The 26,162-nt window shown below is 35.6% G+C and overlaps 2 protein-coding genes across 7 annotated transcripts in view; one reads left to right on the top strand and one right to left on the bottom strand.

The window, feature by feature from the left end:
- The window catches only part of LOC100113702 (glycosaminoglycan xylosylkinase), a 123,215-nt gene extending 122,390 nt beyond the window's left edge, over positions 1–825 (top strand). For all 5 annotated transcript variants that reach the window (XM_032601394.1, XM_032601393.1, XM_032601392.1 and 2 more), the window contains 2 exons: positions 46–272; positions 527–825. In XM_032601394.1, the coding sequence (XP_032457285.1) occupies positions 46–272; positions 527–749 (450 nt within the window). In that variant the 3' untranslated portion in view covers positions 750–825. The remainder of the gene's footprint in view (positions 1–45; positions 273–526) is intronic.
- LOC100113671 (nuclear inhibitor of protein phosphatase 1) lies at positions 16–25,567 on the bottom strand. Of its 2 annotated transcripts, none has more exons than XM_001599006.6 (6): positions 25,190–25,567; positions 25,052–25,112; positions 24,840–24,993; positions 24,549–24,769; positions 23,437–23,640; positions 16–1,180 (listed from the first exon to the last, which is right to left on the bottom strand). In XM_001599006.6, exons 1-6 carry the CDS (start codon positions 25,216–25,218, stop codon positions 815–817), a joined length of 1,035 nt encoding a protein of 344 aa, XP_001599056.1. In that variant the 5' UTR covers positions 25,219–25,567; the 3' UTR covers positions 16–814. The 2 variants fall into 2 exon arrangements, with proteins under 2 accessions (XP_001599056.1, XP_008209183.1); XM_008210961.4 differs by having other exon boundaries at positions 25,194–25,507.
- Positions 25,568–26,162: the final 595 nt, after the last annotated feature.

Genomic DNA, 26,162 nt, shown 5'->3' with positions numbered 1-26,162 from the left:
AAATACAAAATTTGTCATAATAATATAATTTACTACTCCATAAAGGTACAGCGATCAAAAATATATTCTTTAGACTATTCAATCAGATTATTGGATTTAATCGATGTAGCAATATTTGATTTTTTAATGGATAATGGTGATCGACATCATTATGAAATTTTAAAAAATAATGATAAAAACTCTGCAATTTTATTGATTGATAATGGAAAGAGTCTTGGAAACCCTGACTTAGATCACATTGACATACTTGCTCCACTGTATCAATGTTGTCTGTGAGTACTGATTTCCATTGTAAAATATACAGTTTTAATAGATACCTTCAATGTACAAATTTTCTTAGCAACCTTACTTTTTGATACTCAATACATCATAAACGATCTAAAATAACGTAATAACGCATTAAGATATTCTACTTAAAAATATATTTAGGAAAAATTTCACAAATATCCAAATTTGCGTTAAGATTAATTGATTTAAATTAAAGCAGATGCGTAACTTTACTAATTTATCTATTTTTATCTTATAGAATACGCAAAGCAACATGGAAACGATTGCAGCTATTTAGTGGAGGCTCACTTGGCTATGCTTTGAATGAATTATTAGCTCATGAATCATCCAAGGCAAATGTTTTGCCATTAATAACAAATGAACATTTGAATGCCATAGAACGAAGATTGTTGACTGTTTTTGGAGTTGTCGAATTCTGTATTCATAAAAATCAATATCCTGCTAATGTGATTATTGATTAATTTGACATAATGCATGGTGTATATAATTGTAATTTTAATAAAAATTTAATTATGCACTAAGTGCATTACACCAGAAGAGTAGGCATAACTTTCTTGCCTGGCCATGCTTCTTTGGCATATTTCTTTTTCTTTGGTTCGATTGAATGAATTTCAATAGAACTAGGGATTTCTGTTGAAGACAGATTTTCAGTTTGCATTTGATTTGGGATCATTTCTACTTCGGGAGCAGGATTTGGTAATCCTATACCCAATCGTGAAGTTAAAGATGTTAGGCCAACTGAAAATGTATTGCTTTGAGGTGTAGAAATTGAATACTGTTCTGGCGGTAAATCATGATAAAGAGGAGATGAAGTAGATGTTGACTGTATATGCTTTATTGGATTTTGCGTTTCTTCTGACAATGAAATTAAGCCTCCTTCCATTCGCATTCTCTGAAAAAAAAAGTTTATTAAATGTTCATCATGAATTTTTAGTTTTAAATACATTTCATATGATAAAGTATAGTATGGTTTTATATTATTAGTAAGGAGGTTTATAGGTTAAAGTCTCTGTCAAAATTTTAGTTCACCAGTATGCTCTCTATGCATGGTTTCTTTATTCTGCATAAAAATCTAATGCACGCATACATCATTAAAGTACTTTATCGTTGAGCAATAAACTTACATGGATACGCTAGCGGTCATGAAACTAAAAATCATCCATTCTGGATAAAAATAACATGAGCCGAAACGTTAGAACATTGTTTACGAGAGCTCTCAAGATTCGTAAAATTATCTTCAAATCTGCTATAGATTTATAAAATCAATAAAAAGTATTGAGAAAAATCATCAAAAAAGTTGATTTCGGGCTGTCAGACATAGATCGCAACCTAAATTCCTAAACTTAAAGATTCAACATCTCAGCTCCTGTACGTTAGGAAAGTAATGAAATTCTATTGCATGCCTCATTATTAAGCAAGACAAATATGTCTCACGCATCTAGTTTAATCTCACAAGGTTTTAACATGAATATTTTAACAAAAGGCTTCGCGAAAAATTGAAACTAAAATAGTATATTGTGTATCAAGAGCGTAAAGGGGGCTTTCTTAGATCTAGTGTGGAGTTTGCAGTACGAGTAGGAGTAAGTTTTTAAGTGACGAAGTTTCTCGACCATTTAAATAGAGTCAATCTAAATAAAATTAAAATCATAAAGTAAAAAAATCAAGAAACTTCAATATTTGACAGTCATGCCTCAGAAAAAATATCAAGTATCCCGTGGAATACAGGATACTTGATATGTTCCGGACGTAACCGAGGGCTGCTAGGGATAAAAGCAAGTGCGACGTATTTATTCTTTATCAATCATATATACTACCTATTAGTAGTTTTAGCGAACGTTTCTCCGTCATTTGACTCTCATATGCGCGAATCGACAAGGCGATTCGTGGCTTCAGGCCAGTACAGTTAGGAGTGGTTTTATAATCATTCCTAGACTGCCACGACCTCAGTAGGGAGTTTACTCCACGGATTTTGAAGGTCACTTTCAGTGGGGAGAGGCTAAAGGGTCGATCTGTGACTGCCAGGCCAGAGAGTCGAGTGGCGGGAGGCGTTCGCGTGGACACATGACTGCGTGTGTATAGCTATAGATATAGAGGGGCGTGCGCACTGCGTCGAGTCCCTTCGGCAGTCCTCGTGAAAGCGCTTTAGTTTTAGCGGGTTCTCGGCGACAACTTGTGACGGGAGGTCACACCAGGACCTGATCGTTAGGCGATTTCAATAAAGTCATAATATCTGATCAACAATGATTTCACAGTTTATTTTTGAACCTTAATGTAGTCTTGTCCCATACATGATATAAGTACGAAAAGGGGCGACGAAGCTATGACTTCGGAGAATAACACACACACATATACACACACAGACGCGCGCGCGATCCTAGGACAGTTTGCCAAATCACAATTCGCCGAAAAGAATTTGCCGAATGGACGAATTGCCGAATGCATAATTGGCCGAATGGACAATTCACCCGAACGGGTTTTAAAGTAAAGATTTTTTTACTTAAAAAATGATACTCTACACATAATAATGACATAATGTGTCTAACCGTAAGGATGTACAGAAATTTATAAATACTTATATAAATAAACCAAATTTTTTGTACTATTCTTAGATATGATTACCTTTATTTTGATGGTTTTAGACCTTCTATATACATCTATACCTACGTATCGTATGGAGTCCATAATTCACTGACCGTAAGATTCCAAAGGAAAAAATGGCCCATAGAAAAAGTTTTATAAGCATATTTTATTAATTTTAACATAATTATCATGTAACTTTTTTTCTATGAAATTTAAACCAAATCCCCTCTTTTATACCATAACTAATGTACCTTTAAACAATATCCTGGAGTTTGAGCTTATTTGGGCAATTTTTTCCTTTGCAATCTTACACAAATTTGGTTTATTTATACAGGGTGAGTCATTTTAATCTTTAATCTCAATTATCTCGTTGGCAAAGCATGCCAGCGAAAAAAGTTTCGGGTAAAAGTTTTAGGATTTTTCCGTGGCTATCTGATGATGACCTTGACAATGTCATTGAGCGTGACCTTCAAGGTCATTTGAAGGTCAAGTCGATTTTTTCAAATAGAAACCCCTACTTTTGGCACCAGAAATGGAAAGAGCGGGAAATTTTACGTTTGAATATGACCTTGCCTTGACCTTGAATTCAATGGTCAAGGTCATTGGTCATGCCGATAACAGTACAACTGGTTAGCTGAACTCGAATGCATTCAAGGAGAAAATGTTACCCACAAAAGTTTTCAGTTTTCTCCCCGGCTGACGAATGGTCATCTTGACCCTGTCGTTAAACAGGATCTTCAAGGGCATTTCAAGGTCAAGTTGATTTTTTTAAATGGAAACCCCTACTTTTAGCCCCATAAATGAAAAGAGAGTGACATGCGTTCAAAAATGAAAAAATTTTCAATATTTTCTAAAATTTTCGTAATTTTTTCAGTTTTCAAAAATTTTCAAAGTCATTCCATTATTTTGTATTAGTGTCAATTTTTGAGAGTGAACTACTCTTAACAGTTATGTAGATAGCAAATTAGTGCAGAACAGCTTAATCGCGTTTTTTACTTCTTGTAAATCGATAATTATTATTGAAAAAAATCTGTTTCCCTGTTTACTGGTCTGTAACAAATTATTTTGATTTTGATCATGGCTGATTATGGTCCCAACGAAATCGTTGATATGATCATGATTTTGGGAGAAAGTCGAAATAATTATGCAGCAGCTGCCAGACTTTATGCTGAACGCTATCCCAATAGGAGACACCCAAGTAATGTTACTATTCAAACCTTAACTCAGAGAGCTCGAAATGGAGCTTTTGTTCGTCAACGCCGTCATCATGAATACGACGAAAACGATCCTCGTGTTATTACCATTCTAGCGATTATTCATCTTGATCCTCACATTAGTACTCGACAAATAGAAAGAGAAATAGGTATACCTCAATCAACAGCATCCCGAATATTGAGAACAAGAAGATATCATCCATATCACATAACATTAACACAACAGTTAACTCCAAATGATATGATTTTGCGAGTACGTTTTTGTCGATGGGCAATACGAATGATTCAACAAGATCAAGACTTTTTCAGGTACGTTCTTTTTTCAGATGAATCAACATTCAGAAACACTGGAGAATTGAATAGACATAATTGCCATTATTGGTCAGATGAAAATCCTCATTGGTTCAGGCCCATAGACAATCAACACCGCTGGAGTGTTATTGTCTGGTGTGGAATCATCAATGGCTATTTGATTGGTCCTTATTTCTTTGAAGAGAACGTGAATGGGGTAAACTTTTTGAGATTACTTCGAAACATTTTACCTGAATTACTAGAAAATGTAGACCTAGCCACAAGGCTAAGAATGTGGATCCAATTAGATGGAGCACCACCACATTATGCACGCATTGTTCGTGATTATTTAAACACCCGCTACAATGGCAGGTGGATTGGGCGAGGTGGCCCAGTTGCCTGGCCCCCTCGTTCACCTGATTTAATCCCTCCCGATTTTTACTTATGGGGATATCTTAAGAATGTTGTTTATGCTCAACGGCCAACAACGCGAGATAATATGATCGAACGCATTCGTACAGCTTGTGCAGCAATCCCTCGAGATGTTCTACTTAGAACCATAAGACAATTCAGAGCTCGACTTGATCTTTGCATCCAACAAAACGGCGGTAATTTCGAACAATTAATCAATGGTTAACTCCAGTTAACATTCCATAAAAATACCAAAAAAATAACAAAAAGGGAAACAACAAAAAAAAAACAAATAAAAAAAAAACAAATAAAAAAAATACAAAAAAAAAAATAAAACAAAAAATGGGATGCTAAATCCTTTTGACAACCTCCTCGATGGTGCATCCTGGGTTCGGCTGATGTCAAAGGTAATTTCCGCACAAAAGATGATTTGTTTCCAAAATCACATGTTCGAACGTAAAATTTCCCGCTCTTTCCATTTCTGGTGCCAAAAGTAGGGGTTTCTATTTGAAAAAATTGACTTGACCTTCAAATGACCTTGAAGGTCATGCTCAATGACATTGTCAAGGTCATCATCAGATAGCCAGGGAAAAATCCTAAAACTTTTACCCGAAACTTTTTTCGCTGGCATGCTTTGCCAACGAGATAATTGAGATTAAAGATTAAAATGACTCACCCTGTATAAGTATTTATAAATTTTTAATGAAAAATTTTGATTTTAATTTCAAAGGTGGTGTGCCCCCTTAACTATCCCAATACTAACTTTGGGGAGTAGCTGGACGCTTTTGGTTAGCCGTGTTGGTTAACCTACATGGGTTAACTCTGGCTGATGCATCTTTGTTCCCGGATCTGGGGGTTATAGACCGTGGGGATATATAAAAATAATCTAACTACTCTAATGTGATCTCGGAATGTTACAGAGTTGCTTAACCCAAGTGAAGTAAGTTGTTGAGTTGACTTACCCATCATCTTTACGTGGGTTAAGTGGTTATGGTTTACCGTGAATAGTGGCCATCGATGTGTGTCTGTGCACACGTGTAGCATGTAAAATACCGTATTTTTAAATTTTTGTCGTATATCTACCCTGGTAGGATCGGTAACCTACTTAATGGCCAGTTCTTGGCATGAAATTTAAGAACTGGGCAGTTTTCTTTGCCATTTCTTAGGCAGAATGTAACGCTTTTTCTCCAAATTCATGGGTAGTTCTTGGATTCAATCTGCTTACCTTGTTTTTAAGTACAAACTGCCCATTATAGTTGGTCATAAAAACTGCACAAAATATCGCTACTTTTAGGAAATTTAAAATGTCCAATTTTTTACATTTCACTAAGCCAGTTTTTGCCTTTACGGCCATTTTAAATGAGTGGTTTTCTACCAACGTAACACAAAACATTGAATGTATCAAAAATTTGGAAAACATCATTAGTTATAAGGATATCCCTGATGACACTGCAGACAATCTACGCAACGCACTAATAAACAAAATCATACAACACACTTACAAAACCAAGCATACAAAAATAGAAGAAAAAATCTTTAAAATAAACTAATAGAAACAAGAAACTTTATTAAGAACAACAGGAACATTATATTTACGCTAGCCGACAAAGGAAATGTAACCGTAGCGATGAAAAAAACCGACCACATTAAGAAAACGGAACAACTATTATCTGACATAAACATACACAGAAATACAAAAAAATCCAATTAAAAAACTTCAAACAAAGTTCAAAAAATTCATGAACACTTGGGATGAGAATGGGTTTTTCGGTAAAAAATACAACAAATTTAAATTTACACAAACAGACACTACGATACCAAAATGTGACGGCCTACCAAAAATTCACGAAAAATATATTTCAATTCAACCAATTATATCAACAATAGGTTCACCTGTCTACTCCTTATCAAAAAACCTTTATAGCACTACGTGACCTAAGTCCGCGTTTATGTCACGCCTATCCGTGACCTAAGTAGTCCTTTATTGCACCATGCTTTATCGTCGGTGCAGTACAGGACGGCTTATGTCACGGATAGTTGTGACATAGCGGACTTAGGGCAAGCAAATGCTATAAAATAGTATATGATACTTGTAACCTAAGTTGGCATTTTATTACAAACGGCGCTGCGGTATCGCCCTCGTTAGGCTCGGACAGTAACTACGCACCGTGTAATAAAGTGCTACTTAGGTCACATGTACCGTAATGTACTATTTCAACATTGTACAGAGCAGCATTAAAAATCAAATTAACATATTATAGAATATAGCTACGAATTCATAGACAAAATAAAACACATAATTGTTCTAAAAAAACCATTGCTAAATTAGCCTCAATGTAAAATCGCTATATCTCTATACACAAATATTGATAAAACACTCGTCAAAAAAAGCATTGAAAAGAGGTACGCGCAAATCGCACAAAAATCCAAAATACCTTTCTATCATTATTCTAAATGACAAAATTGACGAAATCCTAAAAACTTTTAACTCATACAACGATAGATAACAATTTACCCACGAAATTGAAAATAATAATTCTATAAGCTTTCTAGATGTTCTAATAATAAAAGACGAGATCAAACTAATAACAGACTGGTACACAAAACCAACATTCTCAGGCAGATTTCTGAACTATTCATCTCAACATCCAAACCCACAGAAAATTGCCATGGTGTACAATCTCGTCGAAAGGGTGATAAAACAAGCAAATAATAAATTTCATTATAAAAACATTGGTATAGTTACTGCTTGAAAACAACTACCCAAGCGCATTTGTTGATAAATATAAAAAAAGATTGTCCGTAATAAAATCTAACGTACAACCAAGAAAACAAACAAGCGGTAATAACAACTGTCAACGAAACACCATAGGCATACCATACATAAACGGCTTCTACGAGCAGTTTAGACATAGTTTTAAAAGAAATGAAATTGATACAGTTCTATTAATTAACAGCGAAATGTTTAACATCATATTAAAAGGCAAGGATAAAAAAGACAAAAATCTTGAGAATAATGTTGTTTGTAAACTAAAATGTAATGACTGCTTTGCTACGAACGTAGGCCAAACAAAAGAAATGTTTGTATACGCGCTGAGGAACATAGAAAATCAAAAAATAACGTAATCTCCAAATACCAAAAAAATTGTAATCACACATTCAACTTTGACAAATTTAACATAAAAGATAAAGAGCCTAATCTAAGTAAAAGATTGATCTCTGAAATGGTTCACATCCACTTCCAAACGAACGGTATTAGGTGTTACCACCTGGATGATAACCCTGCTGAAAATGTTGGCACGACGCTTGGCTGATGTTTTGGCACGTTTATTAGCTGATTATCATGTGATTACCATATAATAGTCAGCTGATTGTCATCTACCTTGTTTCAGTAGGGTGGGCAACGCCCCCCTTCTTGCTTCCTTTTCCCTTATTCACATTAGTGCAATAAACTGTAAGTAAATGGTAGGTTTATGTCACACGTGCTATAAAGTGCGAAAAGTCAACTTTTCTGCCAAAGGCATTTAAAAGAATGTATGGCCTCTTATGAGGATAAGCACATTTTTAGTATTAAATATTTAGTTTAAATGTAATAAGTGTACTGTTATTGAAAAAATAGAGCAAAAAATAAGCTGTAAGCAAATAGGGGGAACAGCAAATCCTCGTCTCGCGGATATCCCAACTCTCGACTGCTACACGCGAAAGCGCGGACTCTCTTCAAGGGCCGCGCGCGGAAATTATACAGACGACTCGCGAGTATTGAGTTCAGTTGCTCGAGCTTAGCCGAGCAAGCCGGACGACCGGTCGAGACCTCTCGCGGACATCTAAACTGCCTACGACTCGATTTAAGGCCATTCTGTCTCTCTACTTCGAACGCAAGACAGTCCTCGCGACTGCAGAGCCGAGTAAGAGGCGACTGGAGCTTGCTTCCCGGCACACGCTCGGCAAAGTCAGCTAGACGTCAGCGGCCGCACGACCAGGATCTAACGAAACACTACCCAGTTGACTTGTTCCCGGGAAGTGTATTAGGAAATCCCTGGCAACGTCCGGCCGTGCCTCCGGGCTACGACGCTAGTTTGTTCATTTTATCTAGAGAGAGAGAGAGAGAGAGAGAGAGAGAGAGAGAGAGAGAGAGAGAGAGAGAGAGAGAGAGAGAGAGAGAGAGAGAGAGAGAGACTCATGGTATGCGGACGATCAGCAGAATAACTGCGTAAGCGCAATAAGCGGCGACGTAACAAGAAACGCGCAAGCCCCCCGCTGATCATTTGCCAGGAAATTGTCGAGGCCAAACCAGCAGAGCCCGCATCGTCTCCAGAACACTTGCTAGAGCTCCATTCGTCGGAAGACGACGAACAGCGTCTTCAAGTAGCGGCTCGGGAGGTGACGCTACGTAAACCTACACGGCCACGGCCTATCCACACGCCGCCTGAAGGAGACTCTCTCCACGAGCCAACGACCTTCCGCTGCCCCGGCCTACGAGATCCACGCCGGCTCGCTGCCGCCAAGAGACGTGCGCACCAGAAACAAGAAACCTTAATTCCCAACACCGTACAGCCGCACAAGACTCTCAATTCGGATGCTCCAGAAGCGGCCACGTTACCGTTCACCTGAACGAGCTCTCCTGCCCAGACCTCTGTAAATAAATACGAACCAATCGGACCTTTTCAGGGCCACTAATCAATATAACGTTGGGAGAACGCCTTTTGAGACTTTTTCCTTTGCTATTTGTGAAGAGCCGGGATAGAAACACATGAAGTACGGTACGAAGTATGAAGCTGAAGCTTTACACGAATATCAGTGTTTATATGATGTTGATATTATTAAATTAGGTGTTTTGGTTGATAAGTATTAGTCATGGTTATGTGAAAGTGTAGATAGTGTTGACATTGAAAATGACTGCGTCAATAGGCTATTAGAAATCAAATGTTCAAGCTCATGTGCAAAAAAAAAGATTGTTAATTACGAAACAAAATGTTGCAACGTAAAGTACCTGAAATTTTATGGCGATAAAGTTGAATTAGGGAAAGTTCACTATATTATACGCAATGTCAGTTACAATCATACGTTACTGGCTTGAAGTTGTCTTGTTCAAGTGCACAGAAATGATACTTTTTTAGTATGTGTAGTTAGTTCCTTTATGCGAGAAATTTTATTTTTCTGTTTTTTTAAAGATTATCTACAAAAAGCTAAAGAAAGAAAAAAGTGCAACTATTAACAGAAATTCGAAAGCAATAAATTGTACTCGTACTTTTAGTGGTATTAATATACAAAATATTAATTATTGAAATCAATTATTTATTTGTTGTATTTTTTCACTTATACGTAAAGACATCTAAATAAAAAAATCGTTTCTCCAATAAAAAAGGTTTTTAAATAGTATAATATTTACAAAAACGATAAAAAATATAATATTTACAAAGAATAATTTAATAATCATCCGTATCTTTCTCACCAATGATGGGAGGTTGAAGATTGACTAAGACGCATTAGATGAATAAATTTATCAATATGAGGAAAGAGATTTGTCGGTACCTTATTTAATATATGAAATAAATTTATTCTCTGCATGATTCTCTCAATGTGAATTCTCACAAGTGCAATACTATATGTTTGTTTAGTCTCTTCTTTAGTGAATTCTGGCGTCAACAAAAAGGTGGCATAACGAGTATAATCTTTTTTCCTATTTCTTTATTATTGTTTTTATATCAGGGAATCCTTTGTCAGCAAGAATCACATCACCTTCTTTGAGTAAATCAAGAAGTCCACTTCCGCTAGTTATCTGAGCATCATCTTTTCTTCTACCAGCACATAGAGATTTAAATTTTATTAGACTATTTGGCGCATTACCAATTAAAATTTTTCTTGTAAATCCTTTTTTTGTTGTACGTGTAAATACGGTTATCAACTCCATATGGTATTTCCCCAGAAAATTTTGTACAGTCAATAATTATCTGAATGTTGGAAAAATCAGGCTTAAAACATTCTGGCATCATGCCTTGAATACGTCCTTATTGAACCATTTTATTTGATCTCTAAGAGCAGAAGCTAGGTGTTATAAGACCTCGATAAAATTTCTATGTATTGGCTCCGATGGGTTCGAAAGATAACACCCAGTGCTGAATAAGAAAGGCTAGTTTTCATTTTTATAAAAAAAAAAAAAAAAAAAATAGTAATCTATTTTCCTTAGAAAGATTATTTTTTTTACAATTAAATTAAATACTTTAAACGTCATTCTACCTAGATCAGTTAATTCGTTGTAATTTTTTACTGATTATATGCCATAGAAACCTCTTGTCTTGTAAACTTTTTCAAGGTTATATTCCGTATTTTGATCTGTATATAACGTAGTTGTGCCACACATTTTATCATGAAATTTTTTTTTTCTTTATAGGAACCACCAAACGATCAAACACGTTGATTTCAGTGTAAGTTTCGGCATCACAAATATTGTTATTAATGTATCTATTACAGATAAACGTTTAGCTATTTTCATTTGCAGTTAAAAACTTTTCACTTGACATTCTTGAGAACGAAATTCTTTTTGATTTGCTTGTACTCGTGATACTTGTGCAGATTCTTCATAATCTATATCCATGCAATACTCTGATTCATCATTTTGAATGGCACTTGAGGATATGTTTGTTGTTGAGTAAATTTTTGAATCATTATTCATATTTTCTGAGCGTCGCCTTATAAATCACTCAAACCTAATAATTTCACAACAGAAACATTAAAAATATTCTTATAAAAAATTCAATATTATACAAATTAAAATAAATTCAGTCTATTTTTACCTTTTCACTTTTGCTTCTTCGTTAACATTCAAACAAAATGCGCACTACATATTTTATGGCTGTTCGATGGCTCCCATTTAGATCCATCAGGGCTGGAATGTTAACATTTTATTTATTGTACTAAAATGTAATAAAACTTCCAGTACTACTTTATAGAAATTATGTTTCTACACTTACTTTTGCCTTTTCACTGCTATTACCCATAACTTTCTTTGCTCTATTTTATGCTGTGCACGAGGGAAAGAATAAAACTCCAATTTAGGATCATTATTCTTATCAGTATTTTTACAATTGACAGTACAGCAATTTCTTTTATGCATTTTCAATGTAGCAACGTATGTATACGCAACTTTAGAACGACTGAGCGTCTGCTATAAAAACGCGCGGATCACCGTCAAGCAACTGTACAAAATTTGATTTCCCTTACTATAATCCGAACAATCATACGAAAATTTCACATTTTATTATTAATGTTTAATTGATGAATGTTATATTATCAAAAAAGTTGAGTATGCATATAGTTATGTATTACTGGCGAAAACATTGACGTGATTTTGTTATGTATTAAAATTTTAAACAATTGCAAACAAAAAAAAATAGTAAAAGAAAAACGGATAGCCATAAACTTATTTACAATTTAAATAAGTATATACGTAAAAATTCAGCGTAAACGACGCGATCGATGAGGATTTGAAACGTGATACCGCATAGACACACTCTCCGTACATACCGGGTGTGGTGAATCAATTAAGATTTGACATGGCCGTTATGAAAACAATTAATTCTATTTTTCTCTACTCTATTTTATTTTAGTGCATTTTAATTATCTTTTTAACTACCATTATTTATAAGTACAATAAATTAAGCATGTAATTCACAACGCTGATGCTGAGACGCAAAAGTTGAAGAACGAAACGGAAATCAATACATCGAGATACAGTAAACGATAAAATTGATAAAACATAGTTAACTTAGAAAAATATGTAATTTTCATATATATTATTATCTCAATTTATTCTTGGTAAAATAAACCAAAAATAAATTAGTCGCTTGAAAACAGCAATAGGCTCGACAGATATAAAAAGTAATACACAATCGCACGAAAGCAGGTGCGACATTAAAAAAAAAGTGGTCAAATTCGGACAAGTGAAAGAGTATGGCACACTTTGGCATACTGTGGAACACAAAAGCAAAGCAAGAGTAAATTCAAAATTTTGAGGCACTTTTACGGCACACTATGGCACACTATGGCACAGTATAGCACAGTATAGCACAGTATAGCACAGTTTGGCACACTAAAGGATTAATGTAAAATAAAAAAAAGTAACCTGAGGTATGATCGAACCCGGGTATCCGGCGTGCCAGTCAAACGCCTAACCGCCTGAGCTAATATCTTATACTTTTACCAATATATATTTCTTTCTTATAACGAGCACCTTATATAGGTTTTTAAAGAAATAAAATATTCCTAAGTCTCACAAACTTAAAATCACTTGTTGGTATTTATGGAAAATCAATGTATATATTATGACTTATACGAGGACTACCATATCAGTTACTTGTGATAAAAATGAAAGTTCTTGAGCGTGAAATACTGTGCCACAGTGTGCAAAAAAGGAAAATTTTCTGAAAAATCCATATATGCTAAAGTGTGCCAAAGTGTGCGATTTTTCCGAATTTGAACACATTGGCACACTTTAGCACAAAATCCATTTCCACTGGAGAAGTATTATTATTCAATAACTGCTATAAAATACAACGTCCATCAGTTGTTGCATTTGGTACAAAGTGTAGATTGGAATCTGTCATGGGCTCATAATGATTACTGGTTTGAAAATAGCAATGGTCAATTAGTCAGGAAGGTGCACGCCGCTAAAGGTATAATATATCAATTATGTCTGTAGTAAACCTAGGTAACTGTGTTACCGACAGACCGAGCGTACATAGGCAACGCGAACGCCTGCGGCTTCCGATGGAATCAGAGCGTCTGCGGAATTTGACGTCTCTATCTCCAGTGTATCTTAAGCATTTTAATAAAGGATTTTACTGTTATATTCGTGTACACTTCTTCCGTACGAGATACACTACATTTGGCGACGAGGTAAAAGGCTGAGCAACGGAAATAGGTTTCAAGATATCAGAGAAAGTGTGAAAAATGAGCGACACAAAGAGCCCGTTAGAAATGTTGGCGGACGCAGCGACTTTGCAGGACAAAGAAGCCCTGATCGTGAAGCTAATGGAAGATTTAAGAATTCAACAGGAGAAGTTGAGTAAACAAGCGCAGGAAGTCGCGCAACAAAAACAGATTTTGGACAGGATGCTTGAGAGGAGGCTTCAAATGACGGTGATGAACTCGACGATCGGAAATTTGCAAGAATACACGTTGAGTCAAGATTGGAGTATATGGTTGGAAAGGTTTGAGCAGTACGTCGTTATGAATAACGTGCCCGAAAACAAGTATACGGCATTGTTCTTGACGCTCATAGGGGGGCGAGGCATATGCACTTCTGAGAAATCTGCGCACGCCGCACAAACCAGCAACAAAGTCGGTTAACGAGTCAACGACAGCCATTATGTCTAACCATTTGAACCCAAAGCCGAGTGTTATATCAAAGAGATATAAATTTAAGGAGTGCCGACAGAGCCAAAAGGAGCCATTGAACACATATACAGGGTGTCTGAAAAGTTCCGGAACGGCATGATAACATCCGAACTAACAAAGGTAAAAAAAATAAAAACACATGGTTGTTAGGATTTTTTCCCAGCTATCCGATGGGAACCTTAAATTTGACCTTGACCAAGTCCTTCAAGGTCATTTGAAGGTCAAATCGATTTTTTTAAATAGGACATCCTATTTTCGACCCCGGAAATGAAAAGAGCGGAAAATTTTACGTTCAAATATGGTCTAAAATATATTATAATTTGACCATGGAAGGTTTGGACAAGGACAAATGCAGGTTTGATACGATAACTCGAAAATCAGAACTCGTAGAGAACAACATTTAAAACGTAATATTCATAATAATTATCCAGCTATTTGATGGAGACCTTGGTTTTGACCTTGACCATGACCTTCAAGGTCATTTGAAGGTCAAATCGATTTTTTTAAATAGAACCCTCCATTTTTGACTCCGTAAATGAAGGGAATGGAAAATTTAGCGTTCGTATAGGGTCTTGACCATTTTTAAATTTTGACTTTTGCAGGTCATGTACAAGGTTCATCCCAGGTTCAGTTCGATAACTCGAAAACCAGAATTCGTAGAGAAAATTATTTAAGACACAATATTCATGATTATGACCTTCAAGGTCATTTGTAGATTAAATCGCGGATAATTTTGCGTCTTAAAAACGTATCCAATTTTAATCTTAACTTAACTTGATTGCTTCATCGCAAAATTCTACATCATCAACTAAAATTATTCCGATAGTCAAGCAACCCCATTGTTGAACATCCCTGACATTATAAATTTTTTAGTTATCATTATCTTACTTCTAAACTGCTTCAGCATAGTTTTCACCCCGTAGACTCAAATTACTCCACTTCTACTTTCACTTTTTAATTGCTTAAATTTTCTTGACACAAATAATAATAATAATAATAATAGTAACATGTCAATTTTTAAACCTTCTATTAAATGGACAAGACTTGTTTAAATGAATAATGAACATTAACAATTTAAAGAAGGGTTCATAATAAACCATACAACTATTTTTAAAATTAAATTTTAATTTGACCATCAGAGATATTGTTAATCAAGAATTTCTAAAAAATTTCTTCGTTTAATCTTTTCAATCTCAGTCATCTTTTATCCAATTTCAATTTACCAAAGCTCATTTTTTATTTCTTAGTATCTCGTGATATGTAGAGGTTGACAACATTTTTTCTGGAAAAGAAGTATTTCTCTAATTTTGTCTTGAAAATGGTGTTTTCTTGTTCATTGGTCATTTTTTTGTCGAATATTTTTCAGTAGTTAATTTGTCATTTTTCGCAGTCGTGCATATTTATTATCTGCATATAAACATGCAACGCCTTAAAGAAAGAGAAAGAATTTCACTTTTGATGATGATAGGCTGGGGTGAACTTAGACGATCTTACGAAGATGCCAAAACTCTCTTCAATGAAACTTTCAGACTTGGCCTTACTCCAATTTCTAAATCTACAGTATCGAGGGCTGTCAGACGGTTTCATGATACAGGAAGTGTAAAAGATCGTCCTCGTTCTGGAAGACCGTCTACTGCAACAAATGAAGAAAAATCACTAGATGTTTTATTGTCACTCATAGAGGATCCCCATTCTTCAATACGCAAAATGTCTCAACAACATGAAATAAGCAAGTTTTCTATTCAGAAAATATTAAAAACTAACAAATTCCATCCATTCAAGGTTAATCTTGTGCAAGAGCTGAATGAAGATGATTTTGATAGGAGAGTTGAGTTTTGCGAAGAAATGATGTCTAGGATTGTTGAAGATCCCAATTTTGCCTTCAATATAGTATTTTCAGATGAAGCTACGTTCCAATTAACTGGTACTATGAATAGGCATAACTGCAGATATTGGGCTCAGCAAAATCCTCACTGGATGAGCGAAGACAAAACCCAATATCCCGAGAAATTAAATGTTTGGGCTGGAATATTGAATAATCAATTGATTGGTCCCTTTTTCATAGAGGGTAATTTAAATGCAGCAAGATATGAGGACATGTTACGGATGCAAATCGTTCCTAGAATTATAGAGGTTACGGGAGCCAATTTTGAACACACGTGGTTCCAGCAGGATGGTGCAGCAGCTCACTATGGACGCAATGTTCGACAGTATTTGAATACTGTGTTCATTGATCGCTGGATTGGCCGCAGAGGTATTATCGAATGGCCCGCCAGATCACCTGATCTGACTCCTCTAGATTTCTTCCTCTGGGGATACTTAAAAGATCGTGTTTATAAAACTAAGCCACAAAATTTAGTTGAATTACGGCAAAGGATAATTGATGAAAGCACTTTGATTTCGGCAGAACACATTCAAAATTCTATTCATAGTTTTTATTATCGATTAGGTTACTGTCAAGAAACCGAAGGTCATCAGTTTGAACATTTGCTAAAATAATTCTTTCCTTAATTGGTCGGACTGAGTCTTGCCTTAACTGGTTGGACAACACCAAGTCTTGCCTTAACTGGTTGGACAACACCAAGTCTTGCCTTAACTGGTTGGACAAACCCAATAACCCAAGTCTTGCCTTAACTGGTTGGACAAACCCAATAACCCAAGTCTTGCCTTAACTGGTTGGACAAACCCAATAACCCAAGTCTTGCCTTAACTGGTTGGACAACACCAAGTCTTGCCTGAATTGGTTCGACAGATTCTTGCCTCAATTGGTTGGAAAATCCAAGACCTGCCTTGATTGATTAAACCGCATCTAACCTTAAATGGTTGGGCCGAGTCTTATCTTAACTGCTTGGATAACACCAGGTCTTACATAACTGGTTGGACAACAACAAGTTTTGCCTTAATTGGTTGGATAGATTTTTGCCTTAATTGTTTGGAGAAAACCAAGAACTGCCTTAATTGACAAAAAAATGGGTGGTCCTATTTAAAAAAATTAACCTTCAAATCATCAGGAGGGTCATGGTCAAGGTCAAAACCAAGGTCTCCATCAAATAGCTGGATAATTATTATGAATATTACGTTTTAAATGTTGTTCTCTACGAGTTCTGATTTTCGAGTTATCGTATCAAACCTGCATTTGTCCTTGTCCAAACCTTCCATGGTCAAATTTTAATATATTTTAGACCATATTTGAACGTAAAATTTTCCGCTCTTTTCATTTCCGGGGTCGAAAATAGGATGTCCTATTTAAAAAAATCGATTTGACCTTCAAATGACCTTGAAGGACTTGGTCAAGGTCAAATTTAAGGTTCCCATCGGATAGCTGGGAAAAAATCCTAACAACCATGTGTTTTTATTTTTTTTTACCTTTGTTAGTTCGGATGTTATCATGCCGTTCCGGAACTTTTCAGACACCCTGTATAGCAAGGCTCATGAAATTGTCAGAGAATTGTGAATTTGGCAGTAACCTAGAGGATCAGGTGAGAGATCAATTCGTATGGGGAATTGCATCAGAAAACATCAAGAATCGGCTCATCCGAGACAAAGACCTCACTTATCAGAGAGCAATAGAGATGGCGCTTTCCATGGAATTGGCAGGCAAAGAAGTTGCATCGATGAGTGGAATGGCGCAGGAGAGCAGTTCCGGCGAACAACGTGCAGATCAACTACGTCGATGAGAAGAAGAAGACGACAACATAACGTAATGTAGACAAAAATTTGAATTGTTATTGTTGCGGGCGTAAGGGCCACAAATCGATTGCGTGTCGTTTTAGAAACTTAAGCTGTAATAAATGCGGTAAGAAGGGTCATCTCGCGAGTGTTTGTAAAGCGAAAGCGAACGTTAAGAATTCGCAGAAAAATACGCACGTTAAGTCGGGAACAAAAGAAAACAAGAGTGAAAATAAACATAACTATTTAGTAGAAACCGGGAATTTAACGGAAAGTTTTGACGATGTTTGTGATCGAATTAATAATTTGGAAAACCATGTTAGTCGTGGGGATAATGGTCCGAAGTGTATAGAATTAGAAGTTGAAAATACGATTTTAAATTTTGAAATTGATACAGGATCACTGATATCAGCCGTGTCTGATAAGGTTTTTAACCGAGTAACAGAATTGAATTGCAAACAGTTAGCAAGGACGGAAAGAAAATTTAAGACGTACGCAGGAGATATTATTGTTCCGAGAGGTGTAGTAAATGTAGATGTGAAATATCGCGACAAGAATCGTACGTTAAACTTGTTCGTATTTCCGGGAGTCAGTGCACCTATTGTGGGACACGAGTGGATATCAGCTTTGAATATTGTTAATGTTAAATCGGACATAGATATTAAGTTTTTAGAAAATAAGAAACAACATACTACAGTTGAGGAGATTATTGCGGAATTTCCTAGTGTATTTTCGAACAAATTGGGTTTGTATAAGGGTGGAAAGGCTTCCTTAGAATTAAAAGAGAACTTCACACCGAAGTTTTGTAAACCGACCCCAGCACCGTACGAAAATATAATAGAACAGGTAAAAAGCAGTCAGTGGGCTATGCCGGTAGTGCCCGTGATCAAAACGTCTGGTGAGATAAGAATGTGTGGGAATTATCAATTAACGGTGAGTCCGAAATTGAATATTGATCATCAAGACGTTAAAATTTTTATAAAGTTAGATATAGCTCAAGCATACCAGCAGATTGAACTGGATGAGGAGTCTAAAAATTTAGTCATCATAACAACGCACAAAGGACTGTATAGGCCGAATCGCCTCTTTTACGGTATAGCATCAGCGCCGGGGCTGTTCCAGCGTAAAATGGAACGTGTTTTCGCAGGCATAGAAGGAGAAGTTGTGTATTTTGACGACGTGTTAATCTCAGGAACGACGCGTGAGGAACACGATAGTCGGTTACGAGAAGTTCTCGAAAAAATTCAGAAATTTGGTCTGACGGTAAAATTGTTTGAAAAGTAGTTTAGCTTCGCCGGCAGTATCAATGCCATATGATTTGGAATTGCCAGTTAAGGTCACGTGCGATGCATCGCCTAACAGGTTAGGTGCAGTAATTACGCACATTTTACCGGGAAATATCGAAAGACCTGTAGCATTTGCGTCAAGGACACTGAATGCAGCTGAAAAGCATTATTCACAGTTTGATCGCGGAGCACTTACCATCGTATTTGCAGTTCGTAGTTTCCACCAGTATATTTACGGTCGTGAGTTTATATTAGAAACAGATCATACGCCGTTAACATATATTTTTGGAGAGAAAAAGGGGATACCACAAATGGCAGCTAGTAGAGTGCAGCGTTGGGCAGTTTTTCAGTCAGGGTATAATTTTAAAATAAAACATATCAAGGGCAAAGAAAACATCCCCGCCGATGTTTTATTACGCATGCATCGAAAAGCTGAAACGTTGGTGAGAAACTAACGCGATGAATACACGTATTTAAATTTTGTTTGTGAGACGAGTCAAGTTATAGATAGCGAAATTGTGAGAGAAGAAACCGAAAAAGATGTAATTTTAAGAAAAGTAAAAGAATGTATAATGAACGGATGGCACGACAAGGTGGAGGACTATTTACAGAGTTATAAGAGCAGACAGTTAGAATTAACAGTAGAAAGTGGCTGTATAATGTGGGGCCATCGCCTAGTCGTACCGACGGCATTAAGTAACGTAGTTTTAAGGAAATTATGTGAAGCCCATATGGGTATTGTGAAAATGTAGGCTCTCTCGGTCAAAGGTTTGGTAGTCTAAAATTGATAGCGATTTAGAGAACATTACAAAAACGTGTACATTATGTTTGCGTAACGCGGATAATCCGCCTAGAATAGTTTTACACCCGTGGAATTTTCTGGAGGGTCCAAATGAGCGCATTCACGTTGATTTTTGCGGTCCGATTAACAAATATATGTATTTAATTATCACGGATGCATATTCAAAATGAGTAGATATTTTTGAATTAACAGATATTACAGCGAGTACTACTATTAAAGTAATGAGACGATATTTTAGCCTATGGGGTATACCGTTAATGCTTGTCACGGACAACGGTCTGACGTACACGTCAAGTACATTTAAAGAATTTTTGAATAATAATAGAGTTAAGCACAGCTTAACAGCACCGTATCGACCAGCGTTTAATGGGGCGGCGGAAAACGCGGTTAGAACATTTAAAAACAAATTTAAAATATTGTTAGAGTCAAAAATTGCGAGAGCAACGACCTCCGAGGTCCCTGGTGCCCAGGGTAGACCGCATGAACGTCGTCTCCGAGAATTTTATGGAAAATTGTAACATAGTGACTCGAAACTCGTTAATCAAGGGGTTTTCAAGATCGCTGAACACGAATATGGCGATGGCGACGGTCTCCGAGGTACCTGGTGCCCCGGGTGGACAGTATCAACGTCGTCTCCTAGAGTTTTATGGCAATTTGAAACATAATGAGACGAAACTTGTGACGGGGGTTTTTGCGGTCCCAAAACACCACTATCGTGATGGTAACGCACCCCGAGGTACCTAGTGCCCATGGTGGACAGTATCACGTCGTCTCCTAGATTTTTGTGGGAATTAAAAACATAATAAGACGAAACTAGTGATGCGTGGGTTTTTGCGGTCCCAGAACATGAATATCGGTGCAGCAACGCTCTGCGAGCACCCTGGTGCCCAGGGTGGCCGGTATTAACGTCGTGTCCTAGAGTTCTACGGAAAATTAGCAACATATTTCGTTGAAACTTTTTATTTGGGGGGTTTTGAGATGGTAGAACACGAATATTGTGAAGACTACATTCTCGGAGGTACTCCGTATCCAGGGTGGATAGTATCAACGTCGTCTCCTGGAGTTTTGTGGAAATTTGATTGTAATTAAGTTAAATACGTTACTCAGGGATTTCTCGGGCCACTCAACATGGATATGGTGTTTTACTTGAAATAATTCTAGGAGACGACGTTGATACTGTCCACCCTGGGCACCAGATACCTCGGAGGTCGTTGCCGTTGCCATATTCGTGTTCAGCGACCCCAAAAACCCCCGAGTAGCAAAACTGCGTTGTAAATTTTTTTAGTGTTTCCTCGGAATATTATTTATGCAATAATGTAATTTCTAAAAAGTAATTAATCACACTAGGTCACAAAATTTTCTGATCCGTCTTACTGCTCAAAAAATCGATAGTCCATTGCTTCATTTCCTCGACTATACGCGCACCTCCGAAATACTTGAACATCAACAACCTCGGTTTTGGAACTCAGGGGTTTCCAACGCCGAGTTCATTGAATACCAACATACTCGGACGTTTTACACTTCACATTGGAATTGAATGAAGTCAAATTTTTGGTTTCTACAAATACCGAGATTTCTTTGAATCAAGAATTTGCAACCGTAGATGTGTGGCAGTTCAAAATTTCTTTCCGTGTATCCGTGGCATAAATAGTCCATTATTGCACCGTGCTGATCGCCTTCGCTACGCTCGGACGCTATCTGCACGGTGCAAAAATGAACTGTTTAGGCCACGGATAGGCGTGACAGCGGATTTATGCTAGTCAGTGCTATAAAATAGCGTACGTTACTCGTGGCATAAATAGTCCGATACGGCACGGCGTGTATTAGCTCCCTCGCTACGCTCGGAGCTAATACACGCCGTGCCGTAATGGACTATTCATGCCACTTGTATCGTAATATACTATTATAATATGAAACATTTTATCATTTGTTGATTTTCAACCTAGTATTATTTTGATGAGTCTATACTCATACTTAAATTAAAATAAAATATTGTTTTCTAAATGATTTATACAAAATATCATGATTTCAGTACATGTTTTTAGTATATAATTTTAGCATATGATGATTTGAGGCTATAAAATCATATAATGATATCGTATAATAAAATCATATACTAAATTTGTAAGAATATTTTCAACCAGGATACCTTAAAAAAGAACCTGCAGAAAAAAACTAAACAAAAGATAAAATCTGTTGAAGTGTTAAATAAATCTAAGAATGTGATGAAGAAATCTATTGTAAAATTTCACATGAGATTATGAGTATTAAAAATATGATTGAAACTCTAGTGGAAATGATTAATGTAAAAAACTGAAAATTTGTGAAAAATCAACATTTGGAACAAAATAAAAATTAGATTTTAAATATTGGATGTGTATGTCATCGGTAAATTAAAATATTATTTAGTGGATGTACTTATTGTGCCCCATCATTGTGCCCACCATGACTCGTAGGTGCAAAAAATGGATTTTTTCAAAAATACTATAAACTATTCTATCGAAATTAATAAATTAACTTTTTTGATGTGCATAAAACAACATTTAATTCTTTACGTGATTTCCTTAAAAATTAACGTTGTACATTTCTTATTATATTACGGGTATCTAATCACTATAGGAGAGCAAGTAGAGAAGTGCAATTTGTGTGTCAAAAGAGGCGAAATAACATAGCATTTGCCTCACGAGCCAGAGGATCTTGGTTCTAGTCTGGGGCTTGTCACTTTTTCATTGCACTTAGATTCTTAACAATATCGCAACATACAAATTATAAATTGTTCATAAAGTTAGGGTGCCTGCCATACCCTGCTATTCCGTATAGCTGTTTATCCGTGTTGTTTTGTGTTTCTCATTTGGTTTATTTACATGTATGTTGCAATTGCTTGAAGTATGAAAAATCAATAATTCTATTAAATTATTAAATGTGTTTACAATAATCAGAAAGTGAAATAAAAATTATTATCAGAGGGACCCAACCTATACTTTATGATGATTTTATTTCACTTACAAATTATTATATTATGCACAAAACAAGATAACTTATTTGATTACAGAAGCAAGTTACATATTTATTAACTTATTAAAAAAACTGTAGACTTTCAATCAGCTTATCAATAGCAATATACATGTATAAAGTGACAATTTAAGAATGAACGATTTCTTTAATAACAATTAAAGAAATCGTTCATTCTTAAATTGTCACTTGGTGAGTATAGCAAGAAAAATGGAGGAATAGTAATACACAGAAACTTGCTTTGTTCCTCTTTACTTTTTCCTTTTTACACGCAAGAGCTTTAAAAAGGGACAGCAGCTTCTTTTTGTTTAAGAAAAATTCTTGAAAGTACTTATAGGGTACAAAACATTGACATGACTTTGTAAAAACCAGTACTATTCTTTTTTCTTTTTATCAAAAACATTTACCAAATCAGCAGCAGTCATAAATATTCCCTTTCTATCTACTCTACAATCTTATTTTTACTGATAATGCTGTATGTACTTACTTTACTAGGAACAACTGTTGTTTGAATTAAATTACGAAATCTTCCAACAGATGGATCAACATCTTCAGGATTAATAACTTCTTCATCATCATTAAAAGTAATACCCTTTTTTTTTCGTTTTCTTGTAGGTTTATGAATTTCATCTTCAGTTATTCCTAGCATAGAAATCCTTCGATTATGTGCTGTATTGAATTCTGTTAAATTCTATAAAATAAAATTCTTTTGTTATTTAATCTAACAAAATGATGTATAAAATAAAGAGACTGTCTCGGCGCACGTCAGCGCGTACGCGAAATAAATAATTTTCCGGAAAATGTTTCGCGTACACTACAAAGCTTTTCGCGTACGCTACAGAGTTTTTCGCGTACGCTACAGACCTTTTCGCGTACGCTACAGAGTTTTTCGCGTACGCTACAGAGATTTCGTGTACGCTACAGAGCTTTTCGCGTACACTACACATATTTTCGCAGATGTGATTATAACTTATATTATGTTAGGCGTACCTGAAGGACTTTGCGTGCGCTACAAAAATAGCGTATACTTACTAGCACAAGATCTGTACGTACTGCAAAGCGAAAAGAAGTAGGGGTTAGGTTTTATTATTTTGACTTGTGTGGACAGAGAGTGATTATTGCTTTAGCACAATGGTAGTTGTGCGGACACCTTTATTTATACACCGTGACTTATGTTTATATATCTTCACTTAAGCAATTGTGTGATATTAGTTCGATTAGGTGTAATACAACTTCGAAGACCAAAATTCTAAATCAGCATTCACTACTTCAGACTTTCTTTAGTACTGGGCAATGAAGAGCACTTCTGGATCTACTTAAAACATGCAGCTTCTCTACCAAGGTGTATGTCACGTATATATTTTTTTATGTTTCACTGTATATCTTTATGTGTTAAACAATTTAGTGATTTTTAAAACACGGTGTATGTATAAAAGTGTTTCCATAACTATTATTGTGCTAAAGCAATAATCACTCTGCCCCCACAAGACAAATATATGTAGTGTACGCCAAACATTTTCCGGTGTAGCGTACGCGAAATATTTATTTCGCGTACGTGCTGATATGCGCCGAGACAGTCTCTAAAATGAAACTACCTACATCCAATTCGATTTCTGTTTCAGGCAATCCTAATAGTCCTCCTGCATCTTGATCTTCATTACATTTATCTAACTCATCAATTATTGCTCTTGTTCCTGTTTGTGGCCGCTCTCTAATAATATAATAGCGTGTAGATGCTCCAAAATGGAAAGTACTATCTATGAGTAGTTGAGTGGGCTTATGTGCTTCTAAACGCATATTACCAATATATGTTCCATGTGCTTAAAAACATTATTCATATAAAAGTATGTATTGGAAATACTATTAAATGTAATATTAATTATTACTTACTGCTTCCTAGATCAACCAAAAATGCTCTATTCAAATGTTTGTGATACACAAGAGCTGCATGTACTCTAGAACAAGAAGCATGATCTATACAAAAATCATTCAATTGTTGATTACGTCCAAATAAATAGCACTTCTTCTCATCTACCATCAATTTCTGAAAAAAATTGAGTTATTTAAATTTTAAGTATCAATTTGATTCCAAATTTTCATACCTGAATAAGTTTATCCCCTTTTAAAACATCTAAGTGCAAACCAATAGGAGGTTTTCCAGCCCTAATGGAATAAATTACAATTAATACAGGAAGAAACAGAATAAAAATTTGTGCTAAAAAATATTGTAAAACAATTACCAACTTGGAACCTCATAATGGTTTGCCATACTTTCAAAACATTAGTAACTCAGTTGGTAAACAACACAAGTAAATTAACTACTAAATACATTTATTTTAGACTCCAAGCTTTTTTATCAATTCTTAATGAATACATTCTTAATATTACATCATCTTGATTTATACTTGATTTTTTTTATTTACATAATTAACGATGCCTGATGATATAAAATTGAATAATACTTTTACTTATTATAAAATCTTTAACCATGTTAAATTAAATCTGGGGAGTAAGAGCGAAGGAGTCAAGGAGACCATTCCAATGGGCTCGCGTCGTGAAAATGGCTGGCTTTTTTTCCGACGGAGATCGCCAGCCGCTCGCTAGAACCGCCGTGACCTAGCGAGTAACAGCGCCGCCTGTCGGCAGCTGATTCTCTTCCTACGTAAAAATTTTAAAAATTAGAATTCAATAAGTTCGTTAAATGTTCTTATTATATATTATTATTATTACAATTAGACATGTTTATAATGTTTACGTAGTATAGTTTTATATCAGCTAATGACTCGTGATTATATTCGCACGTCCAAGCAAAAGTGGCACACCTAGAGGATTTGTCTAAAAGTGTTTAAAGTTATAATAAGCAGACGACAAACAAAATATGAATATACAAATATTACATGAGTATGGCCTAGAGATAGAAAGATGTTGCTGAAAATACCCCCCCTGCCCCAGCCTATAAAAGTATATTTTTTGTAATAATAAAAATACTGACCGATGTATTTTAATTAGCTCTATCCAAAAACATCGCCAGATTAAACTGCTCCACCTTATATTTCTAATGAAAAATCAATAAAGATTTGGGAAAAAAAATAAATTATCTTAATTTTGATACAGCTATATCTTTTTAAATAAACAATATTTCAAACTGCTCCAAACTGCTCCAAACTGCTCTACATCCATATAATACTGCTCCATAGTAATTTTTATCGGCTC

This window comes from Nasonia vitripennis (genome assembly GCF_009193385.2).
Source record: "Nasonia vitripennis strain AsymCx chromosome 1 unlocalized genomic scaffold, Nvit_psr_1.1 chr1_random0010, whole genome shotgun sequence".
NCBI lineage: Eukaryota > Metazoa > Arthropoda > Insecta > Hymenoptera > Pteromalidae > Nasonia > Nasonia vitripennis.
The sequence above is the reverse complement of the archived record's forward strand: the minus strand, read 5'-3'. Positions and strand labels throughout refer to the sequence as shown.

Coding starts and splice junctions, on each gene's coding strand:
- LOC100113671 (XM_001599006.6), bottom strand. CDS start 25,218: ATGGCAAACCATTATGAGGTTCCAAGTTG. Junction 23,641..24,548: donor AAACAGAAATCGAATTGGAT/GTAGGTAGTTTC, acceptor TTTATTTTATAG/AATTTAACAGAATTCAATAC. Junction 1,181..23,436: donor CAACAGTTGTTCCTAGTAAA/GTAAGTACATAC, acceptor TTTTTTTTTCAG/AGAATGCGAATGGAAGGAGG.